At 37.6% G+C, this 22279-nt stretch overlaps 3 protein-coding genes across 3 annotated transcripts in view; all 3 read right to left on the bottom strand.

Annotated features, from left to right (window-relative positions):
• Nucleotides 1–356: 356 nt before the first annotated feature.
• LOC117337112 (kelch-like protein 26) lies at nt 357–10025 on the bottom strand. Its single transcript, XM_033897905.1, has 5 exons — nt 9934–10025; nt 7030–7093; nt 5673–5867; nt 4455–4579; nt 357–3709 (listed from the first exon to the last, which is right to left on the bottom strand). The coding sequence occupies exons 3-5, from the start codon at nt 5861–5863 to the stop codon at nt 3147–3149; spliced, it is 879 nt and encodes a 292-aa protein (XP_033753796.1). The 5' UTR covers nt 5864–5867; nt 7030–7093; nt 9934–10025; the 3' UTR covers nt 357–3146.
• On the bottom strand, nt 2240–3034 carry LOC117337768 (kelch-like protein 36). The gene has a single exon (XM_033898879.1). The coding sequence runs from the start codon at nt 3032–3034 to the stop codon at nt 2240–2242; it is 795 nt and encodes a 264-aa protein (XP_033754770.1).
• An 817-nt stretch (nt 10026–10842) lies between the features above and the next one.
• The window catches only part of LOC117337113 (paraplegin-like), a 38787-nt gene continuing 27350 nt past the window's right edge, over nt 10843–22279 (bottom strand). The window contains exons 15-19 of the mRNA XM_033897906.1: nt 21026–21109; nt 19985–20057; nt 17864–18018; nt 15569–15646; nt 10843–12391 (exon numbers count right to left, since the gene is read on the bottom strand). Coding sequence (XP_033753797.1) covers nt 12233–12391; nt 15569–15646; nt 17864–18018; nt 19985–20057; nt 21026–21109 — 549 coding nt within the window. The 3' untranslated portion in view covers nt 10843–12232. The remainder of the gene's footprint in view (nt 12392–15568; nt 15647–17863; nt 18019–19984; nt 20058–21025; nt 21110–22279) is intronic.

Here is a 22279-nt window from a genome sequence, read left to right on the forward strand (position 1 = left end):
TGGCCACTAGGGTTCAACCAAGTTTAGCTCCACAACACATATTTTATTAGTGTATCCCTTACACAATCAAAAATACAAATAAAAACAAATCTTCTATATATGTAAATTGGTTCCTTTTAATCTTTTAAATGAACAAATCACATAAAACAATTGCACACTAAAATTTTAGACCTACACTTAGTCATTGGCAAGCCCTCTCTTCATCACCATATAATTAAGATGGATCACAAATATTGATGAAAAAAATCATAAAATGGAAAATAAGTTAATACACATAAATTAATTAAACATTGAAGACATACTATTAAAAACACATTTGAAGAAATACCAAAAAGCAGTTTAAAAAAAAAATTAAAAAATTCTAGATTTTAATGTTGGAATTCAACAATTGAGTTATATACATCACAGATCAGACATATTTCCTCATACCTCACCTAATTGTGAATAAAATGTTTAATCTTAATTACTATTTTTGATCATTATCTAAGAATTTCAGATGCAATTTCCATTTTGTAGTTAAATTCAGTTACATTTTAGTGATGGTACAGTAGTTTTTCACGGTTTATTATGATGTACTCATTTCAGAAACATTTATAATAAAGGCTCATTGATTAAAGAGCAAACATCTTGCATTGTACAACATTAAAACTGCTGTACGTCCTACGAAGTTCTGCAGGGTCTGGGACTCCTACATGTACAGAAACTTACATGGTATATATAGGTCTGTGTAGCTACGATGATAATTTTCATTTAATAGACTCGAAACACCATGATAAAAATCATATGGAAAATTCAAGTTAAATACTTCATTATTATTTCATGCACATAGGAAAACAGATTCATGCAAAATATTCATATTATATATTATAGGCATACAGGTTTACATCGTCCTGTTGAATTGATTGGTTTGAAGCATCATTTAAAATCTTATGTCCTGTTAAAAATCTGTCGTATTAATTTACATATCAATCTGATCTTTTTTTACGTAAGTGGAAAAAACCTTCATACAAAATCCTAAATATTCACTTGAAAAGTGACCTCAGGGGCTGGAAACCCCAAGAATGGTATCCTGGAAAACTCAATCTAAAATAAAAGAATCTGCATGGGAGCCAAAAGAATCGTGGGAAACCCAGTCTGAAGGAAATTTCTGGGAAATCCCATCTAAAAATAAAATATCCCGGGAAACCCCATCTTAAAATAAAATATCCTGGGAAACCCCATCTAAAAATAAAATATCCCGGGAAACCCCATGTAAAAAGAAAACAATTCTGGGAAAACACCCATCTAATTAAATGGCATAATTGGAAACCCCATCTAAAAGAAAAGAATCCGGGAAACCCCATCTAAAAGGAAAGTATTGTTGAAATCCATTTAAAAGAAAATAATCCTGCAGGGAAACCCCATCTAAAAGGAAAGTATTGTTGACAACCCATTTAAAAGAAAGGAATCCTGGGCACCCCATCTAAAAGAATAGCTTTCTGTGAACCCCTATCCAAAAGAAGAATTCTTGGAAACCTGGTTTACATTAATAGCAGGATTTGAAACCCTGTATAAAATAAAAGTTTCCAAGGAAAATCCATCTAAAAGAATATAATCCTGGGAATCCCCATCTAAATGAATGGCATCATGGGAAGCACTATTTAAAAGAAAAGTATCCTGACCATGGGAAACCCTGTCTAAATGAATGAGAAACCCTGTTTAAAAGAAGAGTATCATGAGAAAACCCTCTAAAAGAATAAAATTCTGAGAAACCCTGTCTATATGAAAAGTATCCTGGCCATGGAAATCCTAGGAAACCCTGTTTCAATGAACGGCATCATGGGAAATCAGATTGTCCTCCGGTATGTTGTTCAGTGAGGTAGTTATGTGAGGTAGTCACCAACTACTACAAGGAGACTCTACCTTAAAATGACCCTGGCAGTTTGTGGAGCGAAAAAACCCGGCAAACTCATGAAGCTATTTTCTAAATACTGATAAGACATCCTGTCATATGCAACAAGGGTGGTACGATCACATGTGATCAATATAATCAAGGTAAATGATCAACGACCATATAGCTTGGATATTTTAGACGCAGAATGTTAATTTCTTTGTTGTTATCAACGAAACATTAAACAGCATTTACATAGATCACAGTTAGCCGACTCATAATCAGAGTTTTACCCATGAGACTCTGCTCGGACCTTTGAGAGATTAGTGGGTTTCCGATAATGAGTCGGGTGGTGTTACCGTTTATTCTCTAGGTGTGATCCCAATCTGGTATGTACATAGAACATACACTATGTTCCCAAAGCTCTATCTGTCTACTATCTTCCTCTGTCCAGTTTCCGGTCACTAGATCATATGTCTGAATCGTATGTGCCTTCCTCATGTAGTCCCCATTAATCCAGCCACCAATGACAGAGACACTGCCTTCAACTACGGAGTAAGTCGCATATAGACGGGGATGGGGAACAACGCCCACAGTCTCCCACCGATTCTCATCTTCAATGAACCGGTCTATGTTTGCTGCCATACGCCGCTGCTGATTGGCCAGATCCTCGTACCATCCACCAATCACATGTATCAGACCGTTATATACGAATAGTGTGTGGTCTGCCCGTGGCATCAACATCGGGGGCAGAGTGGTCCAGATGTTGGAGTTTGTATCATACTTATAGAAGTCAGAGAAAGTTTCTTCTTCAATGTCTTGTAGTCCGCCTGAGACATATAGGAAGTCGCCAACTGCCACCCCAGCATGCTGTGACCGATTGATCGGCATTGACAAGATCGGAGTCCAACTGTTTTCCTCAGGATTATAGCACTCACACGGAGCCGCATCCTCTGCAAGAGGGTTACTAGCTGAAGGATCACCACCGATTGCATAAAGTTTTCCTTTGACCTCAGCTAGAAAAAAACGACAGCGTTCAGATCTCATCGGAGAAATAGAACTCCACGCGTGGGTTGCAGGGTCGTATTTAAAACCATAGTTATGGACGATTTCCTGCATGTTGTCATTGAAACAGCCGCCGACAACATAAAGACAATTGTTCATGACGACATGGCCAAAGTTACACTGCTGAACATGAGGGATCTGTGTGAGTGTTTTCCAAGTCCGAGATCCTACTAGGCAATACCTCAAATCATTAGTCATTCCACATCTGGGACTAAACCCGCCCGACACAAACAAGCGCTTTCTTATAGCCTCTTGTGTTGACAAGACCTGATCTTTGCAGGCAAGAAACTTCAACAGAAAATTCTCTGGATAAAGCACATTTCATTTGATCACTAATCTCCACCAGTTTCTCAAAGTGGATGTTTTGAGAGAGCTTATTCAAATCCTGGCTGGAGATGTTTTCCCATTTAATGCCTTCCAGGCCACGACCGACTTGGGCTAGCCGGACATCAGGCCTATGACAAACCCACATTAGCACCGACGAAAGTAGCTCACCCTCGGAGCAATCCACGGGATAGTTACAGTACAATACATTTTCCAAGAGTGATACTGGGAATTGGAAAAACTCTGAAGAACACGAGACCGCTGAGAAGTTCCTACAAATGAATTTAAGTATGTCAACTTTCAACTCTGTCAGGGAAAACAGGTCTGCCCAATTGGCCATGTTAACACAGTTCTCTATACCGAGATGATCCCTCAAGAAATCAGAACATGCTTGAAGCACTGGTAACATCTGGATATGGTTCGCAGACAGAAGGATGTCTTCAATGTTATCTGAAAAATATTTTAAAAGTAACTGTAATATAAACAGTCAGCCCAATAGGTCTGTATTGCTAAAACATTACCTAAAGCTATTGAAAACTAGAAATGTCGCCAGGACGGCTGACTAATACCCCGGCAATATGCATGGACAATGGACAATAGGAACTGTTATTTAGAGGCTAACTAAGATAACCTGTGCATGCCCCTATTTCTGAAATCCAGAATGGCTGGAATATGTGTTGTTCATAATAAAGAGAATTTAGTCTTAAATTTTGTTGAAATCGTTCACAGGTTTTGGAAGAGTTGTCTGGACAATAAAAACCTGTTTATAGTGACCAGTAACCATGGCGACAAAAAATTTGGAATTTAAACAGCTGCATGCACATCTGCACATGTTCCCTAACATTCCCATGAAGTTTTGTGAAAATCGGTTCACAAGTTTAGGAGGAGTTGTCCGGACAAGAAAAACCTACGAATAGTGACCAGTAACCATGGCAACCAAAATTTTGGAATTTTAACAGCTGCATGCACATCTACTCATGGATCTCTCTATTTGTGTGAAGTGTCATTGGAATCAGCCCACCGCTTTAGGAGGAGTTGTCCGGACAAGATGTGTCAGACAGACGGACAGACAGACGGACGGGGATAGACAACCCGATTCCAGTATACCCCCCCTAACTTCTGTTACAGGTGTATAATGACCTGGTTAATCACAGGGGAATAAACCCGGCAAATATAAAACAAAAGCATTAATTACCAAAGTTTAGAAGGATCTTGGACGTGTAGGCAAAGTCAATAAGGTTGCGAATGCCAGTCGCCGTTACTCCATTAAGTTGAATCTCCATCTGTTGACACTCCTTTAACCCGTCCGTAAACATCGCCCTGAGTAAAAACACGACAAATTAATGCAAGGATATTCGAAGCTGAAAAAAAAATCCCAAATATATAAATAAAATTGAATCTTGCTTGTAACAAACATTTTCATTGGCTTAAAAAATTATGTTATCAGATGATAACGTAATAAAAAAAGTTGTCATTTGAAACGTTGCTTTTGATTGGCCGTTACAGAGGCGTAGTAATTTCTAAGAGAAAAGAGTCCAGCAATATATGGATTTTCACAGGAACTGTTTACCCATTAGATTAAATTATTCGGATTAGTTTGAATATAATTATATTCCTGTTATGGGGCCAATTAACACAATAAATAACCTAGCTGGTACTCTAACAATTGTCCATGAATCTGTAAACATATAAATTAAAAAAAGAAACAATTTCATGGCTGAATTAACTTTCAAAATGATGACACCTTTATCTATATGTTTGTGCTTTTAAATGTTAATTATCATCCTGATCATAATGTACATTGTACATGCATGTACAATAAAATTTCCAGAAAGTTTTAATAGTGTATGTGGCATACTTTAAAAGAATTTCCTCACTTAAAATTAAAAACTTGATCCTCATGGACTCAATTTCAGGTGATATAAATTGTTTTACAAGGTTTTGTACAATTACTCATCTATAAATGCTTCATCAAATTGGTTCTATAATAATTTTATAGACCTGAATTAATATCAAGCTTCTGGGCAGAATATCGAGAGTTATATATCCGGGATTAATCTAGGATTTATGGAATACCACCCATTATGAAATTTTTGGGAAGTAAACGCCGGGCCGTATAGTTTCTTGAGCTATTATTTAAACGTTGACATTTTACAGCTATTCTTTGCTATAATTCATACATCAACAACGTTTAATGGATTTCTTCTGTCTTGGAGAATTTCTCACTGTTTCATGAGATTTTTTTCTTGATGGGAAATTTTTTATTTTTTTATTCAAAGAAAACACTAACAGTGGAGAATACTACCTAATTTCGGCAGTAAAATTGGTCTAGATTAACCTCTGAATATACTAATAAGAGTTGTCTTAATATATATATATTTTATTTTAAACAGTTTATATAATATATTCTTACCGAAAATACTGGCAACATGATGCAAGCACAACTCTGTGAGCTGGAAATTTCTGGTTTTGTGCAGTCAGAATAACATCAAACAGTTGTTGTTTGTCACGCAGGTGCTTGAGTCCAGCAAGGACACTGTGGCCGTGGTCAGTGGCCTCAAACTTCACCTGGTCAGGCATATCTAGAGTATCTTGTAGCACCATAACTCTGTCAATAACAGTATCAGTCCGTAAAAGGATCAAATTATACAAGTTTTTTTTTATTTATATCAGTTTCACAGGATAAATGAATATTTTGATATGCAACAAGTTAAAAATATCAAATTAACTCAGATTTTAAATCTGAGAAAGATCATATGGGAACTTTGAGAAATAAACTGATTTATCATAAAACACCTCAACTGTCAAAATTCCAAATGGTGCCTTTTCCAATCAGTTTCAAAATTCAATATGCTTAATTAGAGACAAAGGGGAATCTACATGTGTAATTGTAGAAAATCCATAATTTTGAATAAATTTCTGAGAAATTGTGATAACATTTTTTTAACTTTAACTGTACTCAACTATTAAAATTCAAAATAGCCACCTGTTGGCTATATTTTCCCCAATCAATCTCAAAATTCAATAGGAACAGCTAAACACCATGAGGAACCTACACATGAAATCTAAGAGCCATCAACAACTTTGAGAAATAGCAATAACGATCTTCAACTGTTATAATTCAAAATGGCTGTTGGTTAAAATTGGCTATTTTTTCTGGGTTTTTTTTTTTTAACAGTTACAAATTCAATATATATGCACAACTAAAACGATGAGGAATCTACATATGAAATCTGAGAAAGTACTTTCTGAGAAATTGCAATAACAACCTTCAACTGTGCTTTAATCAACAGCTAAAATTCAAAATGGCTGCCATTTTGTTCTTCCAATCTGTGAGCTCCTGCATGACCTCTGATCCCAGGACCTCTGAACTTCTGAACTCTAAAACCAGGACATCTGAACCCAGACCCTATGAACATCACACCTCTGAATCCAGGGAACCTCAGACCTTTGATCCCAAAACCTACAGGTATATGAACACCTTAACTCTGTAACCCAGGACATCTGAGCTTTGGAGCTTAATTCTGAACCCATGACCTTTGAAATCCAGATCCCTGGACCCAAAACCTAGCTCTGAACTCCAGACCTCTGGACCCACCTGAACCTCTGAAATCCAGATCTCTTTTCAATACCAGCTCACTTGGTTAAAGATTTTACATATACGCTGACAGCTGTAGATATTATAGATGAGGCAGTATATTGCCTTTTCCAACATTTACAATAAATATGAAAATTTCAGCAGTATACATTTACGCACAGTCAAAACCTACCTTATGGCTATCTATTATCTCCCTACTTCGGCCATTTCTCTTCCTCAGATCATCACTTGTTTGCCTGAAGAGTTAAAATTATTTTTCATGTAAGTGTGAATATATTTTTTTATTTTTGGTAAGTGCTTATAATAACATCAAGTAGATGTGATTATTTACAAAACTTAAATGATGTAATATATATAATATATATATATATATATATATATTCCTAGGTGCATTGTATAGTGCTCATGATCAACCAACCATAGAAAACGTGAATCATCATAATTATGACACAGCAGTTCTACTCTTAAGTTACGGTCGTGTGAATTTTGCAGTTCAATCACATATGATTCACTGAACTTTTCAGATCCACCCCCTGGGCATCTGATCCTTAAGTCTATAACCCTTGTATATAACCGCAATATTCCTTTCATCTAACTGTAAGGACAATGTCTCTACATGATCAGCTTGAGCAGTTCAGTTGAGCATAAGATTATATTTTTAAACTAGTAAATATAAACCAAAGATCTCACGTTTTATACCTAGAAATTCTTTTTAATTAAGGCATATTAAATGAAATTTGGTTTGGTTCATTATGTTAAATGTCCTATTAACAACCATGGTCATTTAAGGACGTGCCTGGTTTTGGAGGTGGAGGAAAGCAGGAGAAAAACCCCCAGCCTACAGTCAGTACCAGGCAACTGCCCAATGTGGGTTTCAAACTCGCTGCCCAGAGGTGGCCATGGAGGAGGACTAGTGATGAAGTGTCGGAGCACCTTAACCGCTCGGCCACCGTTGCCCCGATATTAAATGAAAATAAATATAATTCATCATAATGTGCTCTGTTACACAAATTGTAGATGTAAGTTTATACAAATCATGTTCAACTGAAGATGTTTCTGGTTTTTGGTATTATGTTAGAGTCTTTGTTTATCTGCCGAGTAATAGTACAGCTTGCTTAAACTTAAATTCATTTTTTTTTTGTCCGGTTACATAATTATATACTGTACCTAAACTGTGTTTTTGGTCACACCATTCCACTTTTCTACACAAAACTGACCTGACATAATCCAGCTGTCGTTTTGTTGAGAATAATGCAAAAATGACTGCATGATTAAAGCTCCAATATATATAATGCTCAGAAAAGTCAGAGATCTTATCTGAAAACCATATTGCCATTAATATTGGATAATTTCTCTAATCTGGTCTGATCAAACAAATGTGCCACAGGCTAATAGATATACTGATATATAGAGTCACTGTGCTTTATCTGTGACACATACATTGTAGTGATATTCAGTCTTTTCTCTGGCAGGAAAAGCCAGAAGGCAAACTGCTAGTGACGGACATGTACCATATATTATATATACTATATAGAGCAATAGTTAATGATTTAATAATTGTTACAGGGTACATATATTAGCTAGCTAGGTATAATATGAATTTACCATAGTGACTCATGAGCATTATAACCGTTTGAACAATTGATGAAGATTTAATTAATGTGAAATCCTGTACTTAGTCTTGAGATAATTATGTACCCATCTAAAAAAAAAGTTTACAAGTTGGAAATTATAAATCAATGTGGTACTTATCAGCTGTTGGCACAATTAAGTTACAAGTTGGTAATTATAAATGGCTACAATTAGATTATAAGCTGTCTGGATATTAGCTATATAGGTATTTAAAAAAAAGGATTGGTCTATAGCCAAAGGGGCATGTCTATAGTCTTATTTTTTTTTTTTTTTGAAAACCGGAAATATCTATATACAGTATCAAAGATGTCCGGACATCCTGGTTTGAAGCCTCGCATGTAGAGGCGAAGCTAGTCAGCCAGTAAATTACCCGCTTACTGGTGACGATATGGGTATATATATATATGTTGTGATTGCAACCACTTGGATTAATTGGAATAGAAAGATAGCCTGAGTTTCCTCTGGCCCTGACACCATGCTACATCAGATATGGTGTCATGGCCAAAGGAAACTGGGTCTAATACGTACATGTATTAAGATTTGTACTTAATCTGGCTATCTCTTTTTAAGACAAGATATGCCCTATGGTCTAGCTTTATCCGTCTTAGTTAAACAAGTTTCTCCAGTGAATTTATAATTTCATGTATATATTCGTAAAAGAAATTCTGTAATCCTTTTCAAGTTCCAAAGTTCAAAAAGGTACAACAGTACATGTACAATATACGAACAGATTAAACACAAACTATACACTACTGTACTTATATTATAAGTGTATTCGTGTATTCAGAAAGAGGATATAACTTGGAAGCCCCAAAACAACTGCTAAATGTTGATCTAGTATGAAAATTTAATCATCTGATCAAAAGATTATATATATAAGTATAATCCCTGATTAAAACTGAATTGTGTGTTACGGTTTTTCACACACAGTTTTGATTTTTAGTACAATCATAGGCACTTGTATCTGGCACTTAACATCATATTTAAAATTATCCTCGATTTCTACTTATATACAGTACATATCGAGGATAATACAGTACATATATATATATATATATATCGAGGATAATTTCAACTCTGGGTGTTAATTACCAGATATATACAAGTGCCTATGGTAAAATGCATAGGAGTGTTATATAAACAGATAAAATCATTTGCTCTCGTGTAACGTAGACAAAATATTTAATGAAAAAAGACACTAGTGTCCAATGATCTTCGGATGTTCGTGACCAACACCGACACGAATATCCGGGAGATGTTCAGAAGTCTGAATACACAGCTGAAACAGACCAGGAGATGTTCATGATCGACAAAACGTTACAGTTATAGATATCTAAGACTGGACCTGTCAGAGAACAGCACCGAGGGTTATGATTAGGTCAGATGGTATTTGTAGCCGCTGGAAACGTCAGCAGTATTATTACAAATAAAGTGACAGTCTTACCTTCTCGATTGCCGACTCCAAACTGTTACATTCCAACCTTTGTTTACCAGCTGCTGTGATCACTTCCTGTTGAGGTCAAAGGTCACACAGCTGCAGCGTAGTCTACACGGTGCAGTGTAAAATGTGGATAACAAAACCGGGATCGATGCTAAGTACTCTTATCAGAGCTTTTACGTTTTCTAAAATAGTGGATTAAATTTAAATATATATGTGTGGTTACACGTGTGCTTGTGCATGGAAAATATAGAAAACATCTATACAAGTGTTAATGATAGATTATGGTACTTGTTGTCTATGAAATTAGATTTTGTATGTGATGACATATACCGGGTATGTGTGATTTGTAGAGATAGTGGTTTGTAAATGGTTTTAAATTTGATCCCTTTTTTATAGAACAAGAGATCCCAGAAAGATTTTCTTGGTCCAAGCATTGAAAGATCTTAAGTTTATTGGATTTGCACAATTACTTGGGTTGAAATATTTTTGTTGACATCTCTTTGTAAGACTGGTCTTTTTATCTTAGATATTTATTAATCTTCCACTAAAGTTTCCTCTTTATTAAAATCAAGGGAAGCCTACCTTTGAAATAGAGTCTTAAAGCCCCATCAAGAATTACTCTCTGTAAAATAGCAATCAAAAACTTCAACTTAATCATGCAAGTCAGGAATCTAAAGTCACAAAATTTGAGAAAGATTCATAAAGAGCTATCCGATTACAAACTTCAACTTTAAAATTCAAAATGGTCACCTGTTGGTCTTTTTTTTTTCTTTTTTTTTTTTTAAATCTCTGTCTGGTGAGAAATAGTGACACCAATGATTGTTTATAGATAACAGACTGTGGACAACGGGCAATTTGAACAGCCACACTATCTGACGATGACATGCAAAAATATCAACACAACAATAAAGCTGGTATTTACAAATTTATTGATGTAAATTTCATTTACATACTTAAAACTTAACTGTAAGGGCAGAATTCAATAAAATAGAGATGTTTTTTAATTAATTTAAAATTAATAAAAGTTTCTACAATCAGGTTTTATATACATATGTGATATACAGGTAAGTTTGTAGTTATCAAAGGGGTTATCTCCCTTACATGCTCATATAAAGTTCTCCAGACACCCAAACCTGTAGTTATCTCCCTTACATGTTCATATAAAGTTCTCCTGATATTGAATCCTGTGGTTATCTCCCTTTCAGATTTTATATAACGTTCTCCAGACATCGAAAACTGTGATTATCTCCCTTTCAGGTTTACATTAAATTCTCCAGACATCCAAACCTGTGGTTATCTCCCTTTCAGGTTTTATATAAAGTTCTCAAGACATTTAACCTGTAGTTATCTCCCTTTCAGGTTTTATATAAAGTTCTCCAGACATCCAATCCTGTGGTTATCTCCCTTTCAGGTTTTATATAAAGTTCTCCAGACATCCAATCCTGTGGTTATCTCCCTTTCAGGTTTTATATAAAGTTCTCCAGACATCCAAACCTGTGGTTATCTCCCTTTCAGGTTTTGTATAAAGTTCTCCAGACATCGAAAACTGTGGTTATCTCCCTTTCAGGTTTTATATAAAGTTCTCCAGACATCCAAACCTGTGGTTATCTCCCTTTCAGGTTTTGTATAAAGTTCTCCAGACATCCAAACCTGTGGTTATCTCGCATACAGGTGGTTCATTGTATTGTTGTGATGTGACGGTCATGTGACCTCATTCTCTGACATTTGCGGAGTGAAATAACAGTTAACTGTGGTACCGTGTCTATTACTCTATATTGTCCTCAATGCACAGAAAGTTAGGTAAGGATCATCCCACAAAAATACTGTACTGGTAAGTCTTAAAGAACCAGTTCATAAACTTGGTCAATAAATGATAATCAAACATGCATAAGGAATTTTTTTTTATACCAATCCAACTTCAGACCTAACAATTGTAACAACAGGAAAACACTGATAGAATTTACACTATTTTTAATATAAAATTAACAGTCACATATAGGTTTGTATATTTAAAGGTATTAAGCCCTAGTACATGAAGTCTCAAACAATCCAAAAATCCCTTTTCAAAACACCAACATCAATAATTGGTGTCCAGGGATAAAGTACAGTCACTCTTCACAAAGACATTCTAGAGAAAATCTCCTGAAATCTTCCACTTTATTCAGAAGATTTTAAGTTCAGATTTCCACAAATTTTCCAAAAGTTTTTATCAACAATTAAATCACTGTTTATACAGACATGATATATTCTGGATTCACACGTCTGTAAACTTCAATCAGTGATCGAAGACAACCATTTCAATTCAAACATCGGAAGATTTTGATTGTGATGCAGACTCTTTTGCTTCTGTCAATATCTTCACCATTTCCAGTTTGATTTTGTCGCCATGAGGTGGCGGTCCAATGAGATCACGAACCTGGTCATACGTTAAAGACTCCTTCTCCAGAAGGGTTTTAGCCAACTGAAACAAAATTAAAACAACAAGCCTTAGGACATCTCTCATAGACAGAGAATACACAGTCAGTGTCTTAAAATAAAAGCTGTATTTCGGTGAGGGTAAAGAAAGACAAACGTGGCGATCCTTGACAAGCCTTGTCTAGCCACTTTGAACTTTCTATCCCATACAAAAAATACAGCTAATATTTTAAGACACTAACCATGTATTCTATTTATCAAGCAACAGTCATCAAAAATAAGCATTTTTAAGTGAAATGACATCAACAATATTCCAAATATGTTTGCCTATATACAGTGAAACCTGTCTAATCTGACACCTGACTTTTCCGACTTCCTGTCAAATCTGACACTGTACCCTATTCCCGTGATGCCAAGTGTAGTCAACACATACCTGACTTTTCCGACAACCTGTATAATCCGACCAAAAGTGTCACTCCCACATGGTGTCGGATTAGACAGGTTTCACTGTATTACACATTGTTTCACTTGGAAGTAGGTCAGTCAAATTGATGCACATGCTAAGATTCTAAAATACAGCTGTTTTCCTTCACTGCTGAATACGGCAAAAACATATGTGGTGAGTGTATTACAATAATGTGGATGCCAGTTGCGGGATAAAAATCTGTACCACTAGATATTTTCTTAAATGAGTTTTGATTATCAAAGTTTTCACTCTGTAGGAAAATATAGATAGGCTTGGTTTTAGAAATATTATAAAACAAGCCCCTTGGGAGTTAAACTCTCCATTGTGTTTTGAATCAGTTGCTACCAGTGAATGCATGCTTCCAACAAAATATTGCTAAGTATTCATTGCATGATTCAAGAGAAAAGATTTAATTCAATATTAAATTATTTCGGCCTTGCTATATTCCACCTCTGTTTTAGACTGAGCCCCAGGCCACCTACTTCTAAACGGTATTAAAATACATATTCTATATATAATATTACAAATATTATCTGAAGGTCTAGAAAAAAATTGTTGAAATTTTCATGAGTACATATATGTGTATATATACTCTTTAGTACATAATGTACCTTTATTTCAAATTTCACCTCTCAGAGGGGCTACACCCTAAAATTACCAGTAACTTTCTTAAATGAGTAAAATTATTCATTATATGTTTTCATCAAATCAACACATACTACCTAAATATGCTTCCAACCACCAAATATTGCTGATAATTTTTTAACCAAAGAGACTTAATTAACATTAGATTAATTCGGGCAAGCTAAACCACCTCTCTGTCCCAAAGGGGCTACACCCTCGACTTCCCTGTCTCAAAGGGCCTACAACCTTGACCTCTCTGTCTCCAAGGGGCTACAACCTTGACCTCTCTGTTTCCAAGGGGCTACAACCTTGACCTCTCTGTCTCCAAGGGGCTACAACCTTGACCTCTCTGTCCCAAAGGGGCTACACCCTCTACCTCCCTGTCTCAAAGGGGCTACAACCTTGACCTCTCTGTCCCCAAGGGGCTACAACCTTGACCTCTCTGTCTCCAAGGGGCTACAACCTTGACCTCTCTGTCCGCAAGGGGCTACAACCTTGACCTCTCTGTCTCCAAGGGGCTACAACTTTGACCTCTCTGTCCCCAAGGGGCTACAACCTTGACCTCTCTGTTTCCAAGGGGCTACAACCTTGACCTCTCTGTCCGCAAGGGGCTACAACCTTGACCTCTCTGTCTCCAAGGGGCTACAACCTTGACCTCTCTGTCTCCAAGGGGCTACAACTTTGACCTCTCTGTCCCCAAGGGGCTACAACCTTGACCTCTCTGTTTCCAAGGGGCTACAACCTTGACCTCTCTGTCTCCAAGGGGCTACAACCTTGACCTCTCTGTTTCCAAGGGGCTACAACCTTGACCTCTCTGTCTCCAAGGGGCTACAACCTTGACCTCTCTGTCCCAAAGGGGCTACACCCTCTACCTCCCTGTCTCAAAGGGGCTACAACCTTGACCTCTCTGTCCCCAAGGGGCTACAACCTTGACCTCTCTGTCTCCAAGGGGCTACAACCTTGACCTCTCTGTCCGCAAGGGGCTACAACCTTGACCTCTCTGTCTCCAAGGGGCTACAACTTTGACCTCTCTGTCCCCAAGGGGCTACAACCTTGACCTCTCTGTTTCCAAGGGGCTACAACCTTGACCTCTCTGTCTCCAAGGGGCTACAACCTTGACCTCTCTGTTTCCAAGGGGCTACAACCTTGACCTCTCTGTCTCCAAGGGGCTACAATCTTGACCTCTCTGTCCCAAAGGGGCTACACCCTCTACCTCCCTGTCTCCAAGGGGCTACAACCTTGACATCTCTGTCCCCAAGGGGCTACAACCTTGACCTCTCTGTCTCCAAAGGGCTACAACCTTGACCTCTCTGTCTCAAAGGGGCTACACCCTTGACCTCCTTGTCTCAAAGGGGTTACACCCTTGACCTCCCTGTCTCCAAGGGGCTACAACCTTGACCTCTCTGTCCCAAAGGGGCTACACCCTTGTCCTCCCTGTCTCAAAGGGGCTACAACCTTGACCTCTCTGTCCCACAGGGGCTACAACCTTGACCTCTCTGTCCCACAGGGGCTACAACCTTGACCTCTCTGTCCCACAGGGGCTACAACCTTGACCTCTCTGTCCCAAAGGGGCTACACCCTCAACCTCCCTGTCTCAAAGGGGCTACAACCTTGACCTCTCTGTCCCCAAGGGGCTACAACCTTGACCTCTCTGTCTCCAAAGGGCTACAACCTTGACCTCTCTGTCTCAAAGGGGCTACACCCTCGACCTCCTTGTCTCAAAGGGGTTACACCCTTGACCTCCCTGTCTCCAAGGGGCTACAACCTTGACCTCTCTGTCCCAAAGGGGCTACACCCTCTACCTCCCTGTCTCAAAGGGGCTACAACCTTGACCTCTCTGTCCCCAAGGGGCTACAACCTTGACCTCTCTGTCTCCAAGGGGCTACAACCTTGACCTCTCTGTCTCAAAGGGGCTACACCCTCGACCTCCTTGTCTCAAAGGGGTTACACCCTTGACCTCCCTGTCCTAAAGGGGCTACACCCTTGACCTCTCTGTCCCACAGAACTACACCCTTGACCTCTCTGTCCTAAAGGGGCTACACCCTCGACCTCTCTGCCCCAATTAGGCCACCATTTACATAACTGAGACTTTCTTCAATGTTTTGTGTAGAAGCCACACACATGCAAGCTTACCAAGTCAAGTGTTGGTTTATTTTCCATCAGAAGACTTTGTGTTGCCATGTAGGCTCTGGCTACCAGCTTCTTCACCTCCTGTTTTAACGAAGAGTAATTAATTATAATATCAGTATTATAATAGTATTTACTATTAATTTTCTTTGATTTAATAATTTGTTTTCATGGTTATTCCTTGGAGCAGTCTTTTGATTATATCTTTAGAAGAAACAAAATCTTTCATAGCATCGCATGTCAGTTGGTAATATCACTTAATCAACAAATAGGGTAAAAAACATCGTCGGTAACCCATGGTAGTCTTGTTACAGTCCATACATACTACGGTTCATAAGCAACAGTGCAATTGAATGTAGATTACAAGCGATGAGTAAATATATATGTTTATTACATTTTTACCAGTGAAATATCAAAAATTATTCATTCTATAAAAGTGATATTTTCACTAGTGACAAATATCATATTTTTCACTAGTGAAAAATATCACTTTTGCTGATTTGACGAATCAAATCAATGATTAGAAAATACCAAAATAATTGACCATATCACTTTTGCTGATTTGACCAATCAAATCAATGATTAGAAAATACCAAAATAATTGACCAATCAGAAAGCCCGACATATATGTCAGCACCTGGACAGGGGAAACTACTTTTTTTGTTTACAAATTATCGCTGTAGTCCTAGTTAGCATACGGGGTAGGGTTTTCATTGGTTAAAAAATGTAAAAAACAGAATATCTAACAGTGTCTTCAGTAATACCAAATATATTTCACTCGTGTGGCTAATATTTTGATATTTTTTACTCGTGCTGCGCACTCGTGAAAAATATCAAAATATTAGCCACACGAGTGAAATATATTTGGTATTACTGAAGACACTGTTAGATATCCTCTATATATTATTGTATTACTAGTATTTAATAGGTAGGTGAGTGGGATATCGTGAAGCAACAAATCCCTCATTTCATTATAATAGCATTTAATATATACATAATTATATTATGAATCAATGAACAGCAATTTTTTAGTATCAATTAACAGCTTTTTTATCATGCACAATGTAACTGATTTTATTTGTATGTACATGTATTTATTTTAATAAACAATTTGATCAAATCATGTTTTGTTAATTGCATTAAAAAGAGTTTTGCTTCCAATGTCATATAAGCATGGAGACTAATGGTATACAATTTGTGATACATTTGTAACTGGATGGACCCAGACTGTGTTAAGTGACTCCCTGTCTTATCTGACCTTTTATCTTAGTCCCTTGGAAAGTCAAATAAGATAGTCTCGACTGTATACCACATAGCTCAATTCTTCAAAAAATGAAGAAAAACTTCTGACTTGATGTTGCATTTTTCCAAACGAACACATTCAACTCATTAATTGTTTTATGTAAAATGAAGGACGAGGGCGTATGTAAGAAAGTTGATAAAACGTCAGAATAATTTGCATTTACATCTACTGTCATGTAGGGAAATATGAAATAAAAATAAACATGGCCGTAATGTGATATAGCTATATTGTAACAATAGATAATTTCAATATAGCAACAACTAGAGTTTGGTTTGGTTTGGTTTATTTTTTTTAACGTCCTATTAACAGCCAGGGTCATTTAAGGACATGCCAGGTTTTGGAGGTGGAGGAAAGCCGGAGTACCTGGTGAAAAAACCACCGGCCTACGCTTAGTACCTGGCAACTGCCCCACGTAGGTTTTGAACTCGCAACCCAGAGGTGGAGGGCTAGTGATAAAGTGTCCGGACACCTTAACCACTCGGCCACCGCGGCCCCCTCAACAACTAGAGAACAAAAACAATTATGTTTCACCTTATAGTCAATAGATATATTTGCTTTTTCTGCTATGCTGCATGTTTCATTACCATATCTTCAACGGTTTAGAAGCTATGACCCAGACAAGAAATTATTGTAAAATTCTCACTTATTTGACCTTTGACCTTGAGGTCAATGTCAAAGTGACCTATTGGCAGTGCACTGCACATCGACTTTAGGTGGTGCAAGTATCCTCCAAAGTTTCATCAACATAATCTGTACGGTTCAGAAGTTATGGCCCGGGGACAAGAAATTATTTGAAGAAGAAGAGGTACTAATACAATGTCTCCTTTCATTCAAAGGAGAGACATAATCAAAATTTGTAAGTGTTGCTGAATTCAACAAGATCCCAAATCTAGGGTAAAAGTAATGTGGTAATAAAAATGCTCCTCTGAGAGAATTAAGTTACATTAATTTTGTAAAAGGAACTTGAATCACAAGCCATACAATTTCTGTACACTTACCTCATCCATGATATTGGACAGAGATTTGCTGTATGGCAACAGGGGGGAGCCTTCGGAGAAGTCGTATGACACACAACCTACCCTCTCATTCATTCCCCAGCTTCGAATCTGTGTATACGCTTGCTTCGTGACCTTGTCAAGGTCATCATGTGCACCTATTCAGAAATCAAAAATAGTGCTTTAAACTGAGCACAGTGAACATGTCTCATATTCCATTGCAGCATCACGGCCAACAAGGTAAAGTCTCAACTGTTTGAGACTTGAAGGAATAGGCTGAGATCTTGTGATTGCTCTCATACTCCCAGTCATTGCTTAATAATTATATTTCCACTCAATTCAGACTCAATGAACCTACCACAGTTAACTTAAGTCATTTTTCAATATTTGTATTTTTCTATATCAAGTCCGGCGTAGGAATACATTTGTCATTCTAAAAGTAAGGGACTATATTTTTTAATTCCTTTTCAAAAGATATCATATTTATATGAAATCAATTCATTTGAAAATAATATTTGTTTTAATTTGTTATTATGTTTGTTCACGAAAGAAATCCTGAGAGTAAAAACCATATGTAGACGAAGAGTGATAACATACATTTCGTCCCGTAAGTTCTGTGGTAAACTTGCACAAGTCAAGGACGAAATATTATACAAAAATATCAAAAAAATATAAATATAAGGATTGAATAAAGTTACTTTGAGGTGTATGGGGGTATAAACATGATACACCTCAACGTAACTTTATTCAATCCTTAAAAATACTTTTGTTTGTTTGCTGGGTTTATCACCCCCGTGAACAGTCAGGGTCATTTTGAGGTGGGGTCTTCTTGCAGTAGTCGGTGGTCCGTCGATTGCCATCAAATTAGGGTAAAGTTTCTTGCCTAAGGACACAACCACAACACCACAGACTAGCCTGTTTCTCAGCTTCCCAAGAAACACAAACTGACACGGGTAACGAGCGTCGAACCACGCACCTCAGACCTTCATCTGAGGTTACCTGGCCGGTGCTCAAACCGACTGAAATATCTCGGTCCCTGAGTAATCAGGATACATTAATATAGACTAAACATAATACATGTACCAATACACTGTACCAATTCTGATGATTCTGCTCAATCATGGAGAAAAACTGTAAGCTGGTAAAGCGACTCTTTTCCTAAACAACATTTTAAACTCTACCATAATTCTACAATAATATTTTACAATTGGTCCTAAGGAACACAATATCACTTAGAGTTAGTTTAAAAAATATGAACTGGCATGGTGATACCGTATTTGACCTAAAAAGGGCGCAGGGCGCGGGTAAATGACAGTGGGGGCGCCCTTATTAAGATTAGTTATTCTGAAGTTTTATGAAACAGACTATACCTTATAGCAGAATACCCAAGGTTGTGGAAACGGTAAAATATTCAGTCATAAAAATATTCCAGATGAAGATAGCTATTCATTATCATATATTAAGCTTAAACATCACTTGAATACTCCTGTAAACTTGTAAACCATGCCAGCTGATCTTTAGACCAGAGAACGTGTGTTCCACCATTTATGTTCAAATGGAACTCTTTTGTGTTCTATTTATAGAAACAGGTGATTTCCCAGATCATATCAGACATCGTTTTCTTTGACCTAATAATTGATTTACAATGTCTTTTACTAGCTTTCTGTTCTGAACAAAAGTTATTTATCAACAAGAATGAAGTCTTTACTTTATCTTCAAATAAAGATGGTAAGTTATTACTGTGGCGAAAACATGTGTTCCAGTTACTTAATTTGCTGAAGAAAATTGAACACATAAGTAGTAAAATATTTCACATGAATTATTACTTTTTAACACCATTTTGACACTCAGTCATATATTTATTTCCTTGAAAAAAGGTAGGGGCGCCCTTATTAGGGTAGGCGCCCTTATTAGGTCAAATACGGTATATAGAAAAGTGAAGCCCATGGTAAAGTGAATCGAAGTTCATTTTCATTTTAACATAATGGTGAAGTGAACCCCTACCATCCCCCAACCACCACTATGGTAGAAAGTAAAGCCATCTTATATTTTGTTTTCAAATGATTTTTCTTACCTTAAATTTTAATTAATTATATGATAGCTGGTAAATTTGCTGCGTCCTACCTGAGGTGACGTGGTTGAAAGTGATGTTTTCTGCAGCTCTTCCACCAAGCATCATACACATTCTGTCAAACAGCTGAAAACAAAGAATCTCCCAATAATTCTAAAGGCAATATAAAGCTGTGATTCCTCACTTTATGGACAAATATTTATGACTTTTAACAAGTTACATTTGACTGTCAAACTTAAATAAAAGATGGCCTAATGAGAACCATATACAAGGAATTATCTCCCTTTCAAATCATTTTGGTAACAGTAGTTTGGATAAAGGTAGTTGTCACCTACCTATTGGTCGAACTAGAGGTAGTTGTCACCTACCTATTGGTCGAACTAGAGGTAGTTGTCACCTACCTATTGGTCGGAATAGAGGTAGTTGTCACCTACCTGTTGGTCATAATAGAGGTAGTTGTCACCTACCTATTGGTCGAACTAGAGGTAGTTGTCACCTACCCATTGGTCGAATTAGAGGTAGTTGTCACCTACCTATTGGTTGGAATAGAGGTAGTTGTCACTTACCTGTTGTTCGAAATAGAGGTAGTTGTCACCTACCTATTGGTCGAACTAGAGGTAGTTATCACCTACCTATTGGTCGAACTAGAGGTAGTTGTCATCTACCTATTGGTCGAAATAGAGGTAGTTGTCACCTACCTATTGGTCGGAATAGAGGTAGTTGTCACTTACCTGTTGGTCAAAATAGAGGTAGTTGTCACTTACCTGTTGGTCAGAATAGAGGTAGTTGTCACCTACCTATTGGTCGAACTAGAGGTAGTTGTCACTTACCTGCTGGTCGGAATAGAGGTAGTTGTCACCTACCTATTGGTCAGAATAGAGGTAGTTGTCATTTACCTGCTGGTCAGAATAGAGGTAATTGTCACTTACCTGCTGGTCAGAATAGAGGTAGTTGTCACTTACCTGCTGGTCGGAAAAGAGGTAGTTGTCACCTACCTATTGGTCAGAATAGAGGTAGTTGTCACCTACCTGTTGGTCAGAATGGAAGTTGTTGTCACTTACCTGCTGGTCAGAATAGAGGTAATTGTCACTTACCTGCTGGTCGGAAAAGAGGTAGTTGTCCTGTGGAGCCAGCTGGGCAAATCCAAGGGCATTATTTGTCCGTGGAACAATAGAAACCTACAAAGAAACGGAAAAAAAGAAATGTTTTATAAGTTTAAAGCAAGGATATTCTGACAACAGGAGAAGTCTCGATTGGACCTGAGGTGTAGGCAAAGATATTCTGAGACCAGGAGAAGTCTCAGACCTGGGGCCTTGAAAGAATGTTCCGACCACAGGAGAAGTCTCAGACCTGAGGATTAGGCAAGGATATTTTTACCCCAGGAGATGTAAAATATGAGAGTACATGTACAGTCACTGTGTTACATTGCAGATGTTTTCGGAAAGACATTTCATTTTACCTCGGTCATAAAAATTTGTAGTAAAAACATGATAGTACAAATCAATTGAATTGCCATTGTATGGTGCATTGAACATGTGGGTGGATAGACAGAAGGATGAGTGGATGGAAGGAATTAGAGTTATTTGTTTCAATTTTAGTAACAGGACAAACATCAGTAACCGGGAGTAGGGCGTCGGTATGTTTCAGTAACTAGCTTACTATACTTGGAGTAGGGCGTCGGTATGTTTCAGTAACTAGCTTACTATACTTGGAGTAGGGCGTCGGTATGTTTCAGTAACTAGCTTACTATACTTGGAGTCGGGCGTTGGTATGTTTCAGTAACTAGCTTACTATACCGGGAGTAGGGCGTCCGTATGTTTCAGTAACTAGCTTACTATACCGGGAGTAGGGCGTTGGTATGTTTCAGTAACTAGCTTACTATACCGGGAGTAGGGCGTTGGTATGTTTCAGTAACTAGCTTACTATACCGGGAGTAGGGCGTTGGTATGTTTCAGTAACTAGCTTACTATACCGGGAGTAGGGCGTTGGTATGTTTCAGTAACTAGCTTACTATACTTGGAGTAGGGCGTCCGTATGTTTCAGTAACTAGCTTACTATACCGGGAGTAGGGCGTTGGTATGTTTCAGTAACCAGACCACTATACCTGGAGTAGGGCGTCGGTATGTTTCAGTAACCGACCCACTATACCTGGAGTAGGGCGTCGGTATGTTTCAGTAACTAGCTTACTATACCTGGAGTAGGGGAACGGTATGTTTCAGTAACTAGCTTACTATACCTGGAGTAGGGCGTCGGTATGTTTCAGTAACTAGCTTACTATACCGGGAGTAGGGCGTTGGTATGTTTCAGTAACTAGCTTACTATACCGGGAGTAGGGCGTTGGTATGTTT

The sequence above is a fragment of the Pecten maximus genome, chromosome 11 (genome assembly GCF_902652985.1).
Source record: "Pecten maximus chromosome 11, xPecMax1.1, whole genome shotgun sequence".
In the NCBI taxonomy this organism is placed as follows: domain Eukaryota; kingdom Metazoa; phylum Mollusca; class Bivalvia; order Pectinida; family Pectinidae; genus Pecten; species Pecten maximus.

What these genes read in the sequence shown, in the direction of transcription:
- LOC117337768 (XM_033898879.1), bottom strand. Translation starts at nt 3,034, where the DNA reads ATGAACAATTGTCTTTATGTTGTCGGCGGCTGTTTCAATGACAACATG.
- LOC117337112 (XM_033897905.1), bottom strand. Translation starts at nt 5,863, where the DNA reads ATGGTGCTACAAGATACTCTAGATATGCCTGACCAGGTGAAGTTTGAG. An exon ending in TCATGTTGCCAGTATTTTCG is followed by an intron (nt 4,580 to 5,672) that starts GTAAGAATATAT and finishes GTTTTTACTCAG; the next exon opens with GGCGATGTTTACGGACGGGT. An exon ending in CAAGATCCTTCTAAACTTTG is followed by an intron (nt 3,710 to 4,454) that starts GTAATTAATGCT and finishes AATATTTTTCAG; the next exon opens with ATAACATTGAAGACATCCTT.